The sequence below is a fragment of the Epinephelus lanceolatus genome, chromosome 5 (assembly GCF_041903045.1).
Source record: "Epinephelus lanceolatus isolate andai-2023 chromosome 5, ASM4190304v1, whole genome shotgun sequence".
NCBI lineage: Eukaryota > Metazoa > Chordata > Actinopteri > Perciformes > Serranidae > Epinephelus > Epinephelus lanceolatus.
This window is the reverse complement of record NC_135738.1, coordinates 36,116,168-36,134,564: the sequence shown is the minus strand read 5'-3', so window position 1 is coordinate 36,134,564 and position 18,397 is coordinate 36,116,168. Positions and strand designations below refer to the sequence as shown.

Here is an 18,397-nt window from a genome sequence, read left to right as displayed (position 1 = left end):
CCTGCTGGAGCTTTATAGGATTAGTCTCGAAATAGATATTGATTTTAGTATCATTTTATCCCTTCATTATTGCTGGATTTGGAAGTCAAACTAAAGATGGTAGCCACATTTAAAGCATCATGTTGTGTCCATGAAAAGGTCGGAGGAGAGGTTATGGCCCCCCGATACAATTACTGACTTTCCCTGGTGAAAATAATTGAGGGCTGACATTACTTTCTTTAAAGGCCCTGACAAATCAAGCCGATGGTTGGCTGTCGGTCAAAGCTTCTGCCGCCCTTGTCGGTGAGGTATGTCCCACACTGTTGCCCCCGTCATCCCCATTGGCTTTTTTTTTTTTTTTTTTTTCCCCCCCGATTCAACATGTTGAATTGCCGTCAGCAAAGCGGAGCCTTTGGGTGAATGAAATCACTCTGATTGGCAGTTCAGCTCAGCGCACAAGAAGAGAAACAGAAGTGAGCAAAGTGAACAGAGAGCTAAAGTCAAGAGGGAGTGAGACCAAAACAAATTTGTTAGATAAGGTAAGATTGTTTTTTATGATCTTTTGTTGGTGTAGAGAGTTATATCCACTCACCCAGGCGCAGAACGTACATGCTGGTTGACTGTCGGCTGTAGCTTTTGTAGTGTGTTCATGTGCAACTTTTATGGCCATGACAGTGACGCAGCAGGGGGGCTTCGTTCGGCCTTAAGAGGATTCGGCACGCTAATTTTTTAAGCTAGACACTAGACAACCTAAGGCATCCATTGGTACCAACCCGGTCGATATAGCTTGTCAGGAAGCTAGGGAAGATTGGCTAAATTTTAGTGACGAAACAACTGATGTGGCGGTTTTCAAAGAGGTCCTCTGATCTCATACCTCAAGATAAATGAATGAAAATAGGTTCTATGGGTACCCATGAGTCCCACCTAAACTTGAGAAGGCTTGTTTCCAGTAGTTTTGTTCAATACAGTCAGTGTACTCCCTCAGATTAAAGCTGTATTTTTGTGTTTTTAAGAAAAGGACAACCAGCCTATTTTAAGAACAACAAATTGCCTAACATGTATGGATACATAACACATTAAAATAGTTGTGGAACTCAAAATGTTAACTGTCTATACACATCAGATAATTACTAACATTAAATGTAAGAAAAGAAACAAATATATCAGTATGTGATTCCTTAACTCTCCATACTGACACTTTTTTAACCAGCCTATGTCCTGAAAGTGAGTTATGGCTTTTGGTTTTGGAATGCCACCCCAAGATTTTTAAAGTTATGTTTCAGACAGTTTGGAAGCTGTTGACTGCAACTTTGAGCTTGTTTAAAGTTCCTATATGTAGCTGAGTTGACTGCTTCTGATTCCAAAGGGAATCAAAATCCACCTGTCAGCTGATGTTTGCCTAGAGTTAAACTTTTTTTTTTTTTTTTTGAGTCTCAGTGGGCAGCACCAGAATGGTTTTGAGCATCAGTTCTCAATGACTGGCATCTTGTTGCTTCTTCAGTTTATGAGTCTGTATGTGTGAATGGGGGTTAACAGTGACAACGACTGTTGGACGTGGAGAACTTTAAAACCTCCACATTTAATGAGAGGGTTTTTTACTTTTTTTGTCTTGAGATTGGGAAGTAAATGGGCTGCAACATGTTCCTAAAAATAGAAATAACAATTACATTTTGACAAGTATGAAGTTATCTGGCAGTTAATACATCGTTACCTTATACACCCACCTGTCTTCCCCTCCACACGAACAAACTCACATGCACACAGTTCTTTCAGTAGTGCTGGTCTTGACCCTGATAGGGATTCTGGAAAAAAAAAACAGAGGACAGACATAGTGTATCTTGGGATATGTTGTTTCAGTATGGCAGCAAGCACTGACTGATCCAACCACCACTAGCCACGATAAACTGTTGTTGCTCTTACTGGTGTGTTAGTTTCCATTTGTTTCAAAGTCCTTTGAAAGATGATATACTGTATATATCTTTATATAAAGTATTATACCGTTGTTGCTCTGTGGTTGACCGTTTATCAGTCTTTCACTTTTTCATTCTTTCTTTTCTCTCTTTTTTCTTTTTTCTTTGTCTATTCTTTTCCATGACTGACAGAGGGCATTTTTGGTAAACCAAACCATCTTTCACTTAATTTCAGCCTCATTTTCTCCAATCCTCCTCTTACTCCTCCTCAGAGTGTTCCCCAAACTCTCCGTCCCACTTTCCCTCCACTTTTCTGTTGCTGTGCTGTCTCATCATTAGGCTGATGGTCAAACCAATGCTCTAATCAGACTTGGGCTGAATACTTTTCTAAGTTCTGAAACACACCATATTTTGGAAACATCTGACAACAAATAACATTTTAAAATGTGAACTTACTATATCTTGAAGTACAAAAGAACAACGACACCAAAATCATTCATGTGTTCTCAGTAGAATAATGGCCCCCTTGCTAGCCTCTACAACCAGAACTGTGTCCAAAGTTTCATTAACTCAGTGTAGCTGATGTTGTGGAATTTAGTCTTGAACAGGATAGTACTTGGACTATTCACACTACATGTGATTCTGCATCGGTGTGTTTGGCACAGTAGTGTCCCAGTAGTCCGGGGTTATTTTAACAAATACTTAAAGAAAGCAACCATAAGTCCATTCACTAAACAGCAGTGTACATCTTCTCTGCTCCATGTTGGTCATTATCTGTATCTTGGTTGTTCGAAGCACTACTCTTTCATATTGGAAAGAGTATGCTCTTTCTTATCATATTTTATAATTTGGCATACATTTTACAGCCTTACCAATATTTGAGCATTTTTTATTGCTAGTTGCACCTTAACAGCAAGACATTGTGGAGAACCAAAAATCCACCCCCACCCCCAAAGGGAAAGACAAACCAGGCTACACCAGAGCAAAACTACTTGAACCTATTTTCATCACTGTCTCACTCCATAAGCACTATTTAATATATTCCTCATGCCTTAGGGGTATTTAAACAATCTCCATTCTTTGGACTATCAGTCATTATAGTGTATGCTAGGTGTCACCATAGAGAAGAAGGCCTGTGATTTTGCCGGGGGACACATGAATGATTATCTTTCTTGTATTTGTATCACTTAATTTGATAGTCAACCTGTAAGACAACCTCACTGTATGTTTTTAAAGGATAATCCCAGTTTATTGCAGCTTGGGTCTGATTTTGATTGACTTTTACTACTGTTTTATATCAGTTACTCACCACAGTAATGACTGAGATGTGGGAACAGGGTGACCTCAATACCACAAAGTCTGACTGGGCAAGAAACAGACAGGTTGTAAACAAGCCAGCATTTTAGCCAGACAATCTAAACCACTTAGGCCTTATCTACACAGATGTGGGAATTTTTGAAAATGAAGTGGACGGGAAAAAAATCCCTCAAAAAAATCTCTGTCCACACATTGGATGTGTTGTCAAGTGGATAGAAAACCAAGAGGCGACGATATAAACATGGCACTAAAGTCATGCAAAGAAGATGATGTTGGCCAGTCAGAAGCCTGAAAAACAGTTATTACCGGAAGGCTACCTGGAGCAGTGACCTCTGTGGTGCATTCTGACACCTCTGTTCCCCAATATAGTTTAAGAGTAACTGTACATTTATGTGTAAATGTAAAAATTCCTGTTAGCAAGGTTAGAGCCAGTACTATTTTGGCCACCTCAGCCATTGCACAAAATGTCGCCTTACTTGTGGCGCCTCATAAACAAGATAACGGTGCATGCTCTGACTTTACAGGCCAAAAACTCAGTTTTCCCTCAAAACATGTGAAGACTGAAAACCTTCTCCCTGGATGGAATTTAACAAAAGGTTCATTTCCAGGGACCTAAAACGCAGTTTGCATGTGGATGAAAAGCCAAAACGCATAGAAAAAGCAAGATTTTCAAACATGCCCACGTATGTACGGACAAGCCCTTAATTTGGATGTAAAACTGAAAGTAAGCGTGCCTAAAATGTTGTTAAAAATAAAACCAAAGTATAGGAACACTACAGCAGGTAGTAATAGCAAGTAGGTCGAACAGTTTGGGCGAATATTTTACCATTTGTTGTTTGTTCTCTTCCAAAAATGTTAGGCTAACCTTAGAGCTTGTTGAAAACCTGTATGATTGTCTGGCTGCTTGGGTTTCTTTTTAATGATGTCACTGTGTTTCTTGATCTCAGCATTTAACTTGGAGAGTATATTGATATTATTACTGGAAAGAATATTGGCCAGAATTACAAAAACAGGACCGAACAAGGTTTCCCACACATTAATTTATTTGTGGCAGCCTGCATGATTAAAACATCTGCTGCCACAAATAGATTTTTAGAGTCTTGGAGCTGGACTATTCATTTGGAGCACTATTGGAATGTATAAATATTCAGTTATTTATAGCTCCACACTGTCAGAGTGCATAGCACACTCAGGGCAGAGATGAGAGATGGAGAAGGAGAACATCAGGTGCATTGAAAGTAAAACCTAACTGTTCATTCTGCTGGATCTAAAAGTCTGCATTCACTCGCAGCAGCTGTTCCTCTCATCCTTGATCTGATCTGATCAGCTCTGAACAGATCGAAAGATGAATTATCCACCCCATGAATGACAAACTGCGGCTGAGAAAAAAAGAACTCATGGGGGGCTCCGCCTGCGCTGCATTCATGGATGTACAAAAACCTCAGAATTTAGAGATGGGACACAGAATGATACAAAGGGACACACAGGCATTAAAAAAAGGAAGAAAGTTTGCTTGTTCGCCCCACCCCATCGCCAGCTACCACCACCCTGACTCTTATTCTGTGGGAAGCACTGCCAAGGTTGTAATAAACAGGAATTATCCTCTATTTGATGAGGCTTACTTGACATATCTCAAAATCCGTGTGGTGTTGTCAGCAGGTTTAAAGCCTTCACATCCTCACTTGTTGTCCCAGGTCTGATGCTGTGAATAGTCATGGAGAAAACTAGAGGCTGTTTGGTGCTGAAGCTACAGCTGCAATAGAAGCATCACTCTAACGCTGTGGTTCCCTTCTCTGCTCCTGTGGTATCCCATACTGTTTTACCGTTTCATTTCAGTCCTGCTTCACCACATGATTCAACTCACTGTATTATGCTGGAGTTGAATTGGTTGTGTTGGTGCAGGGTGAGAACGGTGCACAGGCCTTGCTGTATCACTGGACCAAGGACTGGGATCCACCTTCCTAACGCATTGCTTATAAATTCATTATAGGTTCATGAGCAATTAATGGCGAGTTAGTGTTTTCCAAAAAGGCATGTAGCAGCTCATTGAAGTCATCAAGGTAACATGTGGTTTGGTATCATGAATTCTCACTCATTAGCATATTTGGAATTTTAATGTAAGGCTTTTAACGCAGACACATGTTGTTGAAACAGTTGTGTGCTCTTGATTCATTAAAGCGGTTCATCATCATGGCCTAAATATACACTGCTAGTAGATAAAGCGCTCAGGCTCAAAACACCTGATGGACTAAGACAATTTTCAATTTAAAGTCCATGATTGACAAATAAAAACACTAAAATGACTGGAATTTTTTAAAAGGACCCGGAGTATGCATCAGGTATTTTCTGCCATTCATCAACAAATAAGATCTTTATATTATTAGTTACAACCTTTTTTTTTTCCTATGACCCTTGACCCCACTGAGCTCCTTCACTTATTCCCTCATTGAGACTTGCACCCCCAACTGGTCATGCATAGATCCTCATATAACACCCCTCCAACCACCACACTCCCTCTACAAGCCCTGCGCTCTTTAGTCAGTCAGCTTGGACACATGCAGGTTATGGTGTTGATCCGGGCCAAATCTGGGCTGAATCTGGGCCAAACATAGGCCGATTCTGGGCTCGAACCGGGCCAGGTCTGAGCCATAATTAACCCAGCTGCTCCAGACCCAGATTTAGCCCCCGCTGGGCGCAGACAGTAACTGAAAAACCGTACCCCTCCCCTCCGTCAGAGCTCCCTCCTCTAGAAGAGACAGAAGGTCATTGGCTGGCTTGGGAGGCCAAGGGGCGGGACTGCTTAAGTTTCATCAATGGTAAGGTGTCCTCCTTATTCGCTCCCCTGATGATTGACTGCCAGTGGGGTGGAGGCTAACCAGTCAGGAGCAGCGTATTTGATGAAGAAGAGGCTGGAGATCCACCACATACATCGACAGGAGCAGTTTATCTGCAGTCCTTTTCCAGAATCCCATCTGACCGTGTAACCATGTCTTTGTTGTTATGATGAAAACTCACAATCATCTAACTGCACTCTGTTGAAATGAGACCAGTTCTGTTTCCTGTTGTCTGACCAAGAACTCTTGTTCGTTCTAACTATGTGGCGTCCAACAGTGAAAGGCTGTGATCAGATAGGAGGCTTTGTTTTGTGCCGAAACTTCGACTGTGTGTAATGTGATAGGGCTTACTTGTAGCGATGAGTCCACAGAATATTCACCAAACTTTGCAGTTTCCTTCAGCTCTATGAAGGGTTTCAGCGTTTTCCAACTGGCTGCTCTTTGGCGGCAGATTTACTGTGCAGTCCTAATGGTCTAATTAATGTTGTTTCCAGCAAAATCAGGCAGCTGTTAACATTAAAACAGCTCTGATAAACCTACTGTCCTCCATCTACTCCACACCAAGCAGCAGACAGACACATTTAGAGACTAGGTGGTAAAAATTGTAATAGCATTTAGTAGCTAAATAGCCAAATCATTTTCTTGGTGTTGGTGGAGACCAAAGCAGAACTAAACAGTGACTGAATGCTGAATTGGCATTTATCTGGTAGCCAGAAACACAACCCAAATACATGCTAATGTTGCTCTCTGCCTGCTGCAACTGTTTGTCACAGCATTACAAGCTGATAATATATCACTGTGGTGTTGACAGCTTATTGCTCTTACCCCAGGTTGCCAAAAAATCTTTTAATGCTGCTTTGAGGTTGAGCTGTCTTCTGGCCGGGATGTATGCCACATCTTTTACCGCCTGGAAAAAACTGAGGTCGGACGCTGGATATCTACTTATGTGCCAACTCTGTGCAAACTTTCAAGGGCATGGAGGCAGGTTGCACCTGACATTTCCAAGTGACCATAACAGCACTGTATCATAGTCTACTTAACAGAAACCCCAAGTTCAGGGCTGATCTTCCTCCACGCATTGTTTTTTTTTTTATGCTTCTGTGCTAGCAACAGCCGTGACCTAAGGCATTGTTTTCAGGTTGTTCGTCCATCCGTCCCACTCATGTGAACATGGTGTCTCAAGAACGCCTTGAGGGAATTTCTTCAAATTTGGCACTAATGTCCACTTGGACTCAAGGATGAATTGGTTAAATTTTGATGGTCAAAGGCCAAAGTCACTGTGACCTTGCAGCCACGCTATTCCTATGTACACAATATCTCAAAAGCACCTTGTGGGAATTTCTTCAAATTCAGCCCAAATGTCCACATGAACATAGTTAGATAATCACACAAAAGAAAAGAGTGTTTGCAACTGCACTGTTTGCTGTTGAGACGGACGTCTCAGTTGTCTAAACTGTAACACAACTGAGACATTTGTGCCTGAAGCTTCGATACAGTTTGTTGTAGACACAACCTGTTGTAAGCCAACCCAGTAAAAAACAATATGAAAGTCATATACTCATAGTAAAACCGTCCTATGTGATCATGGCCTGATGTCCCTCTGCCCTTTGTGCCCTGTTAATGTGCTACTACACCTCATCTTGTATAATACCTCCGTTTATTGGCTACACCTGAAGATACCCTTCTTTCAATATACCCCCTCCCTTTATAACCTACGAATGAATGAACTTGACATACTGTGATATGTGTGTGTGTTTGTAACAGTAGGTCTCCATAGAGATTAATAACTTGAATTTTAACTTGGAGAGGTTTTGATTATGTTTTTTTAACTGTTGTCTATATTGCCACTACACTGTTTATGTTTTATCATGTAAATAATGCACACTACTTCTGTGTTGATCTCACTTACCAAAGACACAATAACATTTGTTTTTGCTGGGACTGCCCCTCAATGTGAACACATAGCCAGAGATAGACCCCATCAGTTGACATTTACCCAGAGCGCCTGTAAGACAGGTGTGAGACTGTATCAGTTTCCCTTGGGGCCAAATAATGATTATTGGGATTATTACTGGGAGTAGTGTTCATGTGTACTAACTCTGATATCTCTGTGTCCCTCTCCCTCCCGCTCTGTCTTCCTCTCTCTCTCTCCCTGTGTGTTTCAGTGGAGAACGGTGAACACTGTGACTTCACCGTGCTACGCAATATGCTTATAAGGTGAGATGGCTCTCTCTCTTATATTGCATTCCTCTTCTTTCCTCATCATACACCTTCGTACTTACTTTTTTTTCTCTTTCTTCCTGTTCCACAGAACTCATATGCAAGATTTAAAGGACGTCACCAACAACGTCCATTATGAAAATTATCGTAGTAAGAAACTCGCTGCCGTCACCTGTAATGGAGTGGACACTTCCAAGACCAAGGGACAGCTCACTAAGTATGCCTCGGTTACTAATCCACTGCTTTCATATTTATAATGAGAAAAAAAAACGGCACTTTAGATTTAGAAAAACTGCTTTCCTTTTGTTTTTGTTTTGTTTTTTTAATGGACTGCATTTATATAGCGCCTTCTATGTTACCAAAGTACTTAATAATTTGTTTTCAGGGTGTCTGCAGGTCTTAAAAAAGTTTAAAATGTCTTAAATTCAACTTTTTAAATATCAGGCCCCATTTCTGATGTTAAAAATCCTAAAACCTACCTAACTCTGCAAAGAACCCCATACTAACTACTTGCCCCGAATACCAATTTGCACTTCTTGAATAAGAAAAAGATGATTTTTCCAAAAATCAGTCTTAAATTTGGTTTAAAATTATTTTGAAAAAGGTCTTGAAAAGCCTTTAAGAGTCAAGGGGAGAGCAACTTGGGGTCTTGTTCAGGGACACATTGACATGCAGACAGGAAGAACTGGGTATTGAATCAACCTTGTGATTAAAGGATGACCTGCTTTACCTCCTGAGCTGCAGCCACCCCAAAAAGGTAAACAGAAGAAATTACAACTAACTGTTAACCTCTGCCTTCACTCTGGTCAACAGGAGTCCCTTGGCACAGATGGAGGAGGAGCGCAGGGAGCATGTCATGAAAATGAAGAAGATGGAGGCTGAAATGGAACAGGTCTTTGAAATGAAGGTGAAGGAGAAGAAGCAGAAACTGAAGGATTCAGAGGCTGAGGTGGGTTTGAGGTTGTAGAGTACACATATTGGACCTTTGTATTTTTTTCATGGTCAACATTTAAGGCATCCAACATGATGCAATTATTTGTTTTCTAAAAGTCCAACGACTTACCTGCAACTTCACAGTGGCTTTTATGTGTTCCATTTAAATGCTTTATATTCCGGCAGTATGCTGATAAACAGGTCATGCACCTAATTACTGAAGCTGCCAACAGTCCAGTGGAAATCCAGTTTGAAACTATTCATTGTAAAGTCTTAAATCTTTCTGTCTAAATCAGATTGCCTCTGAAACAGTTTCTATGTAAGATTTCTATTTTGCCACTTAACTTATATTCTGATTGTATGGCAAAAACTTTCTAGTAATCCCGCAGTATAACCAGACTTCTATGATGCACGTGTTTGTTTGCGATTCTGAATGAATGAACCAGTAGTAAACTGTAGGTAACAACAAAAAACAGTGGGGGTTAGTTTAAAAACTTGGAACTACAGTTACTTATATAACCAATATGTCATTCTTTACCATAAAATAGTCATTTGTCTCAGAAAAAAAAGTAACTCAAGATCAACTTACTGTCTTTTTTTGGAGGTTTAAACAGCATCTCAGACTTCATTAGTTGAAGGAGTTTGTTAAGTTGTCATGGAGATGAAGATAAAGACAGCCAGATGTGGATGAAAGCTCTGGAAATGGCTAGAACTGTAAAAGGATCTTGAGTTAAAAAATTTTTTTTGTCAGATTTTAAAAAGAAAAAAAAAAACATTAGCATGATTTCATGCTTTTGTTTTCATGAATCTTGACATTTAAATCAATGGGTCAGCAGTTAGAATCTTTAGTATTAAAGGGTAACTGATATTTTCAAACCTAGCCTAATGTTTTCTATCTAGGAAACTAATGGGAACAACATTTTTTGAAATTGGTCCAGAATTGATAGAGAGCACGGCAAACGGCAGCATCACACAGGGTGCAGTGTAACCACTCGGGGCAATATGCACCATCAATGTATGTCGACTATAATTGCTTGTTTTTGCCACTGACAGACTCAGATTGTTATTCTAACGCCTGACTCACACTACATCATATTAGCCCAATTATAGCCCGACACAGCGTCGTAAGGTAATGGCGTGGATCGTGATCGACAACGACTGTCGTACGGGATAATCCATCATTTAAACTTGTGTAGTGTGTCATAGTATATGACAACCAATGCCACGTCTGGGGTGCCCCATGACGTTCCAACAGAAAGTCTAGCATGTTTGATTTTCTATTGGTCATTCACAACTGCTCCCGTCACAGCCATCAGTTTGACCAATAGGAACACAGAGCAATCTGCTGCTGTAGACAACTGTACGGCAACAAAACCCCAGCTTTTTAGATATTTCCTCTAGGGACATTACCACAAAGAGTAAAAAAGGAAAAATGATGGGGTGAAACAGCAGAGGCATTTTGTCAACCCACTGAGTACTGCCATTAGCATCAAGCTAGCAAATAATGTTATTTCTTCATAATGGAGACGGACATAAATTAATAACATTAGCAAATAGTGGCAGGGCTTTTACTCACCACAACTGCAGAGGCTCCCAGCTTCATTTGAAACAGACTACATTATAAAAGGGCCGTTATTTATTATTGCCTCTGTGTTTTTATATTTTTACTTTTTATCCGCTCCTGTTTGCCTTGATAAAGTTAATGCATCGCGCCGTCATTTCAAACTCAACACTTCCTGTATCTTTGTAAAATTAAAAGCCCCCTATAACTTCTATTGGGAGAATCCCTTCATTTTCTTAAAAAGCTTTTATCGCCAAACCCGCCTGACTATTTAAAGAAACCCTGATTTTAGCATGTGTAGAGCCAGCATATTTTCACATATTAGAGGGTGAATTAAGGGTTTATTTTAACCAAACCAGAGCTGGTGATTGTTGAAACATGAGAAAGAAAAATCAAGATAGCTTTAATGAGTGTCAATTTGTTTCCATCAACTTTGAATGAAGTGTGTGTATTACAGTGATAAAATTACTGTTGAATGCAGTCTTGTAGTCTTGCAGGGATCCTTTTCATAACGTTATTAGACACTTACAATAACAATCTGATCCTTTCATTTGCAAAAACAAACACTTCTAGTGGTTGTAAATTGACAATGCTCAATTACCCATAGGGATTACATCACATCTGGTTTTGCTGCTGCTGGCTGCAGCAGTCTCGCATAATACTGGACCAATTTCAAAAACTTCTGTTCTGATTAGTCACCTTGACACCGAAGCACTAGCAAATAGCGTCCAGGTTGGAAAATAGCAAAGTTAGCCTTTAACGCTGGCTGCAGTGAAGCTGCAGCCCACAGAGCTGATAAACAGCTGCAGAGGAAATTGGAGTGGAAAAGTGACCGGTACAGCAGGAGTTTCATGTAAGAGTGTGAAGCAAAAGGGAGACATTGCTGAAGAGTTAATGCGTCATATAAAAAATATTTATATGAGTGAATGACCAACTGTTTTTATTGAAGGAAGCATACAGCCTGAGAGTGAGTCTATGTAATGCTTTGACCCGCAGCTGGAGCGACGCCACGAACAGATGAAAAGGAACTTGGAGGCACAGTACAAAGAGCTGGAGGAAAAGAGACGAGTGTTTGAGGATGAGAAGGCCAACTGGGAGGCTCAGCAGAGAATCCTCGAGCAACAGAAACTGGACGCCTCCAAGTCAGTAACACTCACACTTTTCAACAACTGACTAAAGTTGCTGTTTAACCAGCAGCATTGTTCACTTAGGTCTGCAGTACAGTGACTGATTGATTCATACGCCACATTTTCCTACCTGTGCTGCCTTCACTGACCTCTAAAGGTTACCAGCACTAAAAGGAACAACATCTTTACAGTTTTATCTCATGTGGCATGAAGTCTAGTTGGAATAATGAATGTGTTTATTTATTTTTAGTTTATTTATTTATTTTATCTGGTGCACCAAGAAGCTTCTTCAGTTCTGAACTGAAGAAGCTTCTTGGATGAGAGGCGAAACGTCTTCAAGAAACGTAAGCAAGTCCAGTTGCCTACGATATAGCACTTATGATTACCATGACCTGGATGACTGAGAATCTTCACAGAAAAATTAAGTGAAGGCATATTTTGTTGTGTATGTAGAGTTGTGAAATGTTACACTCTCTTTTATCTAATTTTTCACTGATGTGAGTTACACAGAGGAAATTTGAGGAATAGCAGTAACAATTAGACCAATAAGGTTTTTTCTCTGTTATTGTTCAACATAGTGAAGTAATATTCTCACTTTTCTTGTTTCTCCCACAGGACGATGGAAAAGAACAAGAAGAAAGGAAAAATCTTTTGAAGGGATGCGACCGGTTCCTTCAGTTTGACACAAACTCATTTTTTCATCATCCCCTCTGAAGTTCACTCGTACCGTGGCCCTCCAGACATACACACACATAAACAGATAAAACACTCAGCACATTCTACAACTTTCTTATGTGTTGCATTTAACATGAACCACATGTGACATAGAGGCTTTTTACACACACACACACACACACATACACATACATATACACACATGCAGATGCCCTCAGCAGCCCACATGCTCGTCTCTCTGCAGGGTTTCACTGTATCTGTTAACACCTCTTGTTTTCATGGGGAATGCATGTTTTTGTGAAATTCTATTTTCCTATATTTCCTGACGAAGAGGAGAACCTCGAGTTCCTCTGAGCTACAGCACGGAGTTAACACATGGCAGGGACCATGCATAGCCATTTGTACACATGTAGTAGTTGTATGTTCTCTAGGTATTCCATAGATCTACAGATAGACATACTATCCCTCTTCTCGACTCTCTTTCTTTTATTGTTCTCAGAAACAAATATTCACATTTAAACACCAGTCATAAAGACCTCAGTGAGAGTGTATGAAGAGAAGGGAGAGTGTATGTGAGTGAAGGAACTGAATCAGGTGGCAACTGAGGAGAAAGAAGTTGTGGTGTTAATGCCCGGTCACACCAGAAAGTGGCTTTGCAAAATTTGGGTTCTACAAGCTTGGTACTGATACAAGCTGATTGCTAACATGCTGGCCAGCCACTAACACTGGCCTTTTACTCCCCCAGTTTACTCATCGTTAGTTTCGTCACAAGTTTCTCCCTGTAGCAAATATGTCTTCTGAATAAAGGACAAATATTCAGCGAACAGAACTTTTGTCCATTTAGCAAACTTACTGTTCTATTAAAAATATATATTTATACCTTTGATTCCCATCTCATAACTGTCTGCAAAGCATTCCTTTGTGAAGCAGTGTAAACCCCAAAGCCAAAATGGCTTTCTCTATTTAGGACTCTCTGTCCTCTCAAAGGTCAGCACTGTCAAGACAGCTTGCTAATGGTCAACAGCACAAATTCCCCCTTTGAAGTTCACCAAACTTCACAAAACTCTGCCCTCACAAGCCAATTCACTGATGTAAATGTTGGTGTGACCGGGCCTTTAGACAGGATTTACAGTAGTGTGTGTATGAGCAGGTGTGTTTTATTAAACTGTGTTTGAGGTCATAGATACTGTCGGATCTGAATCAGACAGGCAGAAGAAGGGAGATCAGAAGAGCAGCCAGATTTTTGTCATTGCAGTGTGTTTCATATTTAAACAGAAGACATTATGCAAAAGCCTCATTGTTGTCTCTACAGGTTACAGTGATAACAAAGATGTTTTATATTGTGGTGTAAGTGATGGATGTTGTCATAGATCTGAACCCTGATGTCCAGCTTTTTGTGATATTTTCCCTTTGTGTCAAACCAGCAAAGGGATAATGGATCAAATATTCCTTAAACCTTAATTTCTCCCTGGACTCCTCAGAAAGATAACTGCTTGTTTGGAGAAGTTTGTTCAGCCATAGCTTTATCTCCAGCTTCACTAACCAGTATCATACATAACTGCTTCCTCACACAACAAAACACAACCCCTCTGCTATTCTGTAAACTTCAGGTCTGAGTCAGAGTCAGAAAGCAGTGTGCTCCGACGAACCTTTAATAAACCTTTCCAAGAGTTTTCATGTTTTCATATGATGACAATGATATTATTAATACTATATGTAAGGCTGAAGAGCGACTCCTGGAATCCTTTGTAGTTTTGTTAAATGACTCAGATTAATCTGTTATTTTTAGTATAGTTTTCAGACTGCCTGCAGTCTTAAACGTGCATTTAAAACAACATGCTAAAGGGATGAACCTTACACCTTCAGCACATAAAATCTTACCTGTATGGATTTGTTGATGATGGAAATGCTTATATTGTGTACATACTGGAGGCTGCTCAGTGGCCTTTTTTCTTTCTTTGTTATTTTTCAGAATATTATATGCCAGGAAGTTGTACTCAGACCAGAACCTACCATTTAAATCTTGTCTTAACAATCCTCAAATACATTTCCATACATTTCTACCTGCATACACATATACTGTATACATCTATGCCAATGAGTACACTTTCTCAGGACTGCTCTGTTACGCTATATTTTCTCTTAAAGTCCAGAGAAAAGCAATGCTGTGGTCCTACAAGTTTAAAAAAGTGTTGTTTTTTTTTGTTTTTTAATGCTTGAGAGCCACTCGCCCTTCCAACAACACCAAGTTAAGATCGACATAAGTTTAAGTGGATTTTTCTTTTCTTTTTTTTGTAATATTTTCTTTTTTTTTTTTATATGTACACTGTTTTCTGCTTCTCTTCTTTGTTTTATGTGTTCTGCCTCTAACTGTACATGGTTAATATTAAAGTTGACAAGGTTATGCTTTAACTCCCAATGTGTGCAAGTATTCTTTTAAACACGCTCATAAAATGAAAAAATAATGTGGAGTCAAACATTTAAAATCTCTGGATGGAGCTGTATTAAAACATACACGAATGTAAATATGACACACACGTATCGGACATGCTGTACTGGTAGGGGGGATCGGGGTTGGTTGGCATACAGCTATTTTCAGTCTAACATCAAAATGTTTGCTTTTTTGTCCTGCACTCATTTACTGTGTTAAAATCTTTAATAAATCACTAACATTTTGGTCTGTGGACTAAATGTATTATACAACTGTGTTAGATTGAGATGTTGGGAATGTGTTACGTCTAGTTAATAGACAAAGAAATCAGCTACATTTTGATAGAAGTTTCAAAGGTCTGTGATGACTGATGGCAACTAGCTATGATAATTATGTCACAAAGTTGGGTCAAATGTATGAGGGGTTGGTTTACACTTGTAACTTTGTTACTTAATATGAAGTAAGTTGATTTGTCAGTTGTAAAAGTACTTTTACAGCTCTATTGATAAAATACTTTAAATTGCAGAGTAACCATGGTCATGAAAAACCTGGAAAAGCTATGGAATTTCACAATCACATTTTCCAGGCCTGGAAAAGTCATGGAAATTTTATTGTGTTTAACAAAATTGATACTATAATCTTAAATGGATAACCTTCCAATTAATTTAACATAACAGCAAATGTATTTTTGGAGCTGACGGTGTAACGTAGCTCTAATAAGCATTCATGTGTGACAACGTTTTGTTGACCATCACATATGTTTCTCTTATTTTCTCCTCGCATTCCATTTCTTCCTTTCATGTATGCCCACTAGTTGAAATAATGTTTGATAAGAGTTTGAAAAACTATTTATATTGTGGGTCCTTGAAAAGTTTTGAAATTTTGCCTTTGAAAATGTGTGGGAACCCTAAAATGGTTTGGTTAAAAAAAAAAGGGAAAAAAAAGTCAGATATTCTAATAAATGTTCATGTTTTTTGGTTCTTGTTTAAATTATTTTTATATCATTTTGCATAACCACTGCATTTTATCATTGTGCCAAACAACCCCATGATGTGGCTGTTTGGCACAAATGTGCAACATGGATTTAATCACAAATCTCATTATTTTAGAAAATATTTGTAAGCATCAAAACATATGTATTTATAGTTGAGACCTTAACATTTTATTCACTGCTGTTTAGAATATTCTCACATAAATGATGTCAGAGAAATACGTCAGAAAGTGAAAAGTGTGCCAACCAACTCCGGCCTGCCCTACAGCATTAGTTCAAATTACACTGTAATTGAAGAATTACACTGTATGTCGTAGACCAGTGGTTCCCAACCTGAGGGTCCCAACCTCTGCTAATAGATTGATAAAATATAAAACATAGATAGATAGATTTCACAGTATCTGTCCCTTTGAGTCAGTTCATGTCCTTAAAGAAAGCAGCATGGGTTTTTTATTAAAAACAATTCTTTAAATGCCGACGTTTCAAGCGGCCTCTCTTGGTAAGTGTGATTATTATAGCCCTCTCTTAGTGACAAAGAATTTTCTCACGAAAAGAAAAGATCCTGGGGATTATGAGAAGGTGTGCAAAGTGACACGAGCCTGCCATTCAAGTCCTGTCTGCAACCTGTAATATATTATAGAATAGGCATTTTCCCTAATATTAATGTTTTAAATTAACCTAAGTTAACCAAACTTTAACTGAAAAAAAAAAACACTTAAAAAAAAAACACATAAGTCATCTGATCATTTATAAAAGGGCTAAATTGAAAACCTCAGACACAAGGTAGCAATCAGATAACACAGCCAGTAATAAAGTTAATGTATTTAATAAAATACATTATAGACCTGCAAAACCAGGCAATAATTCATCACAGTATTATACAATAATACATCTTCATAGCTGCTGACCGCTGCCCTCAGTGTTGTGCAGTTGATTGTAGAGATCCAGAGCCCACTGGAAAGATCCACTGTAGCAGATGTGTTTTCCTCTGATAGTCTGGACTCTGTGAAACATACAGGAGAGAAAACTCAGGTCATCCCTCTTCTTTTGTGTTTTAAGAGTAATTATAAAGCATGCTGTGGCTTTGTACTGATGCCTGGAGGTCATCCATTATTCTATTCGTCATTTCATCTTCAGTTACGAGACAATAACAGCAGCAGAATGTGGCACAAACTTACATGAATGCCTGCTTCAGACAGGAGCTGTGGGTCTTGGTAATGTTGGATACCCTCTTCACATGTATACCGCGGTTGTAAAAGCCGAAGCAGCAGTTTCCAGGTGCCATGCTGATCTCAACAGCTGTAGCTGTGAGGAAGGTAAATGGATAAAGTCAATACAAACATGTCAGTAAACAAACTCTGCAGATGATGAGGCACAAACACAGACACAAACTCACGCATGGCGTCGCAGCAGCAGGCGATGAGCAGCAGCAGCCCCAGAGTGATGCACAGAGTCTTCATGATGCTGTCAGTGAAAGGACGAGGAGGATGATGCTGTTCTTCTTCTCTCTTTGCTGTGATCGACTCTCGGCACTGTGTCCGATATAAATCCTGTCCAGTGTGGAACCAAAATGTGTATGATGTACGTATGATGTCAGCCTTTCCATCCCATATTAATCCTCCCGTGAGACATCAGGGGAGAATTTCCCCACACCTCCTCAGAACTTCCACTGCCAAGAAATGCTCAGATGACTGCTGGTGTCTGGTGAGGGGACGAAAGTAACAGTTTTGTTGTAAAGATTAAAATCAGCTACCCGACCACAGAAAACAGAAGAGCCTCTTCAGTATTTATCTCGTCTACATCTCAGTGCACTTTTAGACTGTGGAAAGGTTATCATGTTTGAAACATTGTGGGAAAGTAAAACATAAAAACATTTTCAGTAAATCATATTTCAAGTGTTTTTATTCTTATGTTCAAGTTAAAGCAGCAACATTTTGGTTTAAATTCTCTCATTAAAGGAGATAAAATTCATCTTCCTCTTTTTACATTTACATATATCACATTTATAGAATTGTATAGCAACATGACGTCAAATGCTGTTGTCTGGTGAGAGGACGGAAGTAACAGCTTTGTTGCAAAGATTGATTTAGCTCCACGACCACAGAAAACAGAGAAGTCTGTTCAGTATTTATCTTATTAACATCACTGTATATACTTAGTGAATGGAAAGGTTATCATGAACATTCAATTCATCATACACTTGTACTGTATGTTTTTAGTTTACTCATGAAATGACCTTGGAACATACACAATATTTGCTATTTGAAACATTTCATGGATTCATAAAGTACACTGTGACTTTGTACGTTCATAATTTTTGCCACAACTAATAAGGTTATTTACAAAATAGAGAGATGCATTTGATCTGTAGCTAAAGCTAAAACTTAAATATTTGACATTGTAAAATTGTACATTCCAC

The 18,397-nt window shown here is 39.2% G+C and overlaps 2 protein-coding genes across 3 annotated transcripts in view; one reads left to right on the top strand and one right to left on the bottom strand.

Moving 5' to 3' along the window:
* The window catches only part of LOC117262213 (septin-7-like), a 67,308-nt gene extending 52,345 nt beyond the window's left edge, over nt 1-14,963 (top strand). For both annotated transcript variants that reach the window (XM_033635000.2, XM_078168177.1), the window contains exons 9-13: nt 8,206-8,257; nt 8,352-8,477; nt 9,074-9,209; nt 11,751-11,896; nt 12,497-14,963. In XM_033635000.2, the coding sequence (XP_033490891.1) occupies nt 8,206-8,257; nt 8,352-8,477; nt 9,074-9,209; nt 11,751-11,896; nt 12,497-12,536 (500 nt within the window). In that variant the 3' untranslated portion in view covers nt 12,537-14,963. The remainder of the gene's footprint in view (nt 1-8,205; nt 8,258-8,351; nt 8,478-9,073; nt 9,210-11,750; nt 11,897-12,496) is intronic.
* Nucleotides 14,964-16,788: 1,825 nt separating this feature from the next.
* On the bottom strand, nt 16,789-17,642 carry LOC117262536 (C-C motif chemokine 4-like). Its single transcript, XM_033635541.2, has 3 exons — nt 17,375-17,642; nt 17,157-17,283; nt 16,789-16,981 (listed from the first exon to the last, which is right to left on the bottom strand). Exons 1-3 carry the CDS (start codon nt 17,436-17,438, stop codon nt 16,873-16,875), a joined length of 300 nt encoding a protein of 99 aa, XP_033491432.2. The 5' UTR covers nt 17,439-17,642; the 3' UTR covers nt 16,789-16,872.
* Between the last annotated feature and the right edge of the window lie 755 nt (nt 17,643-18,397).

Bases quoted from the DNA above. Each gene is read 5' to 3' on its own strand.
- LOC117262536 (XM_033635541.2), bottom strand. From the start codon at position 17,438: ATGAAGACTCTGTGCATCACTCTGGGGCTGCTGCTGCTCATCGCCTGC. The intron at 17,284-17,374 runs GTGAGTTTGTGT...CCTTCCTCACAG, and splicing joins CTGCTGCTGCGACGCCATGC to CTACAGCTGTTGAGATCAGC. The intron at 16,982-17,156 runs GTAAGTTTGTGC...TATGTTTCACAG, and splicing joins TGTCTGAAGCAGGCATTCAT to AGTCCAGACTATCAGAGGAA.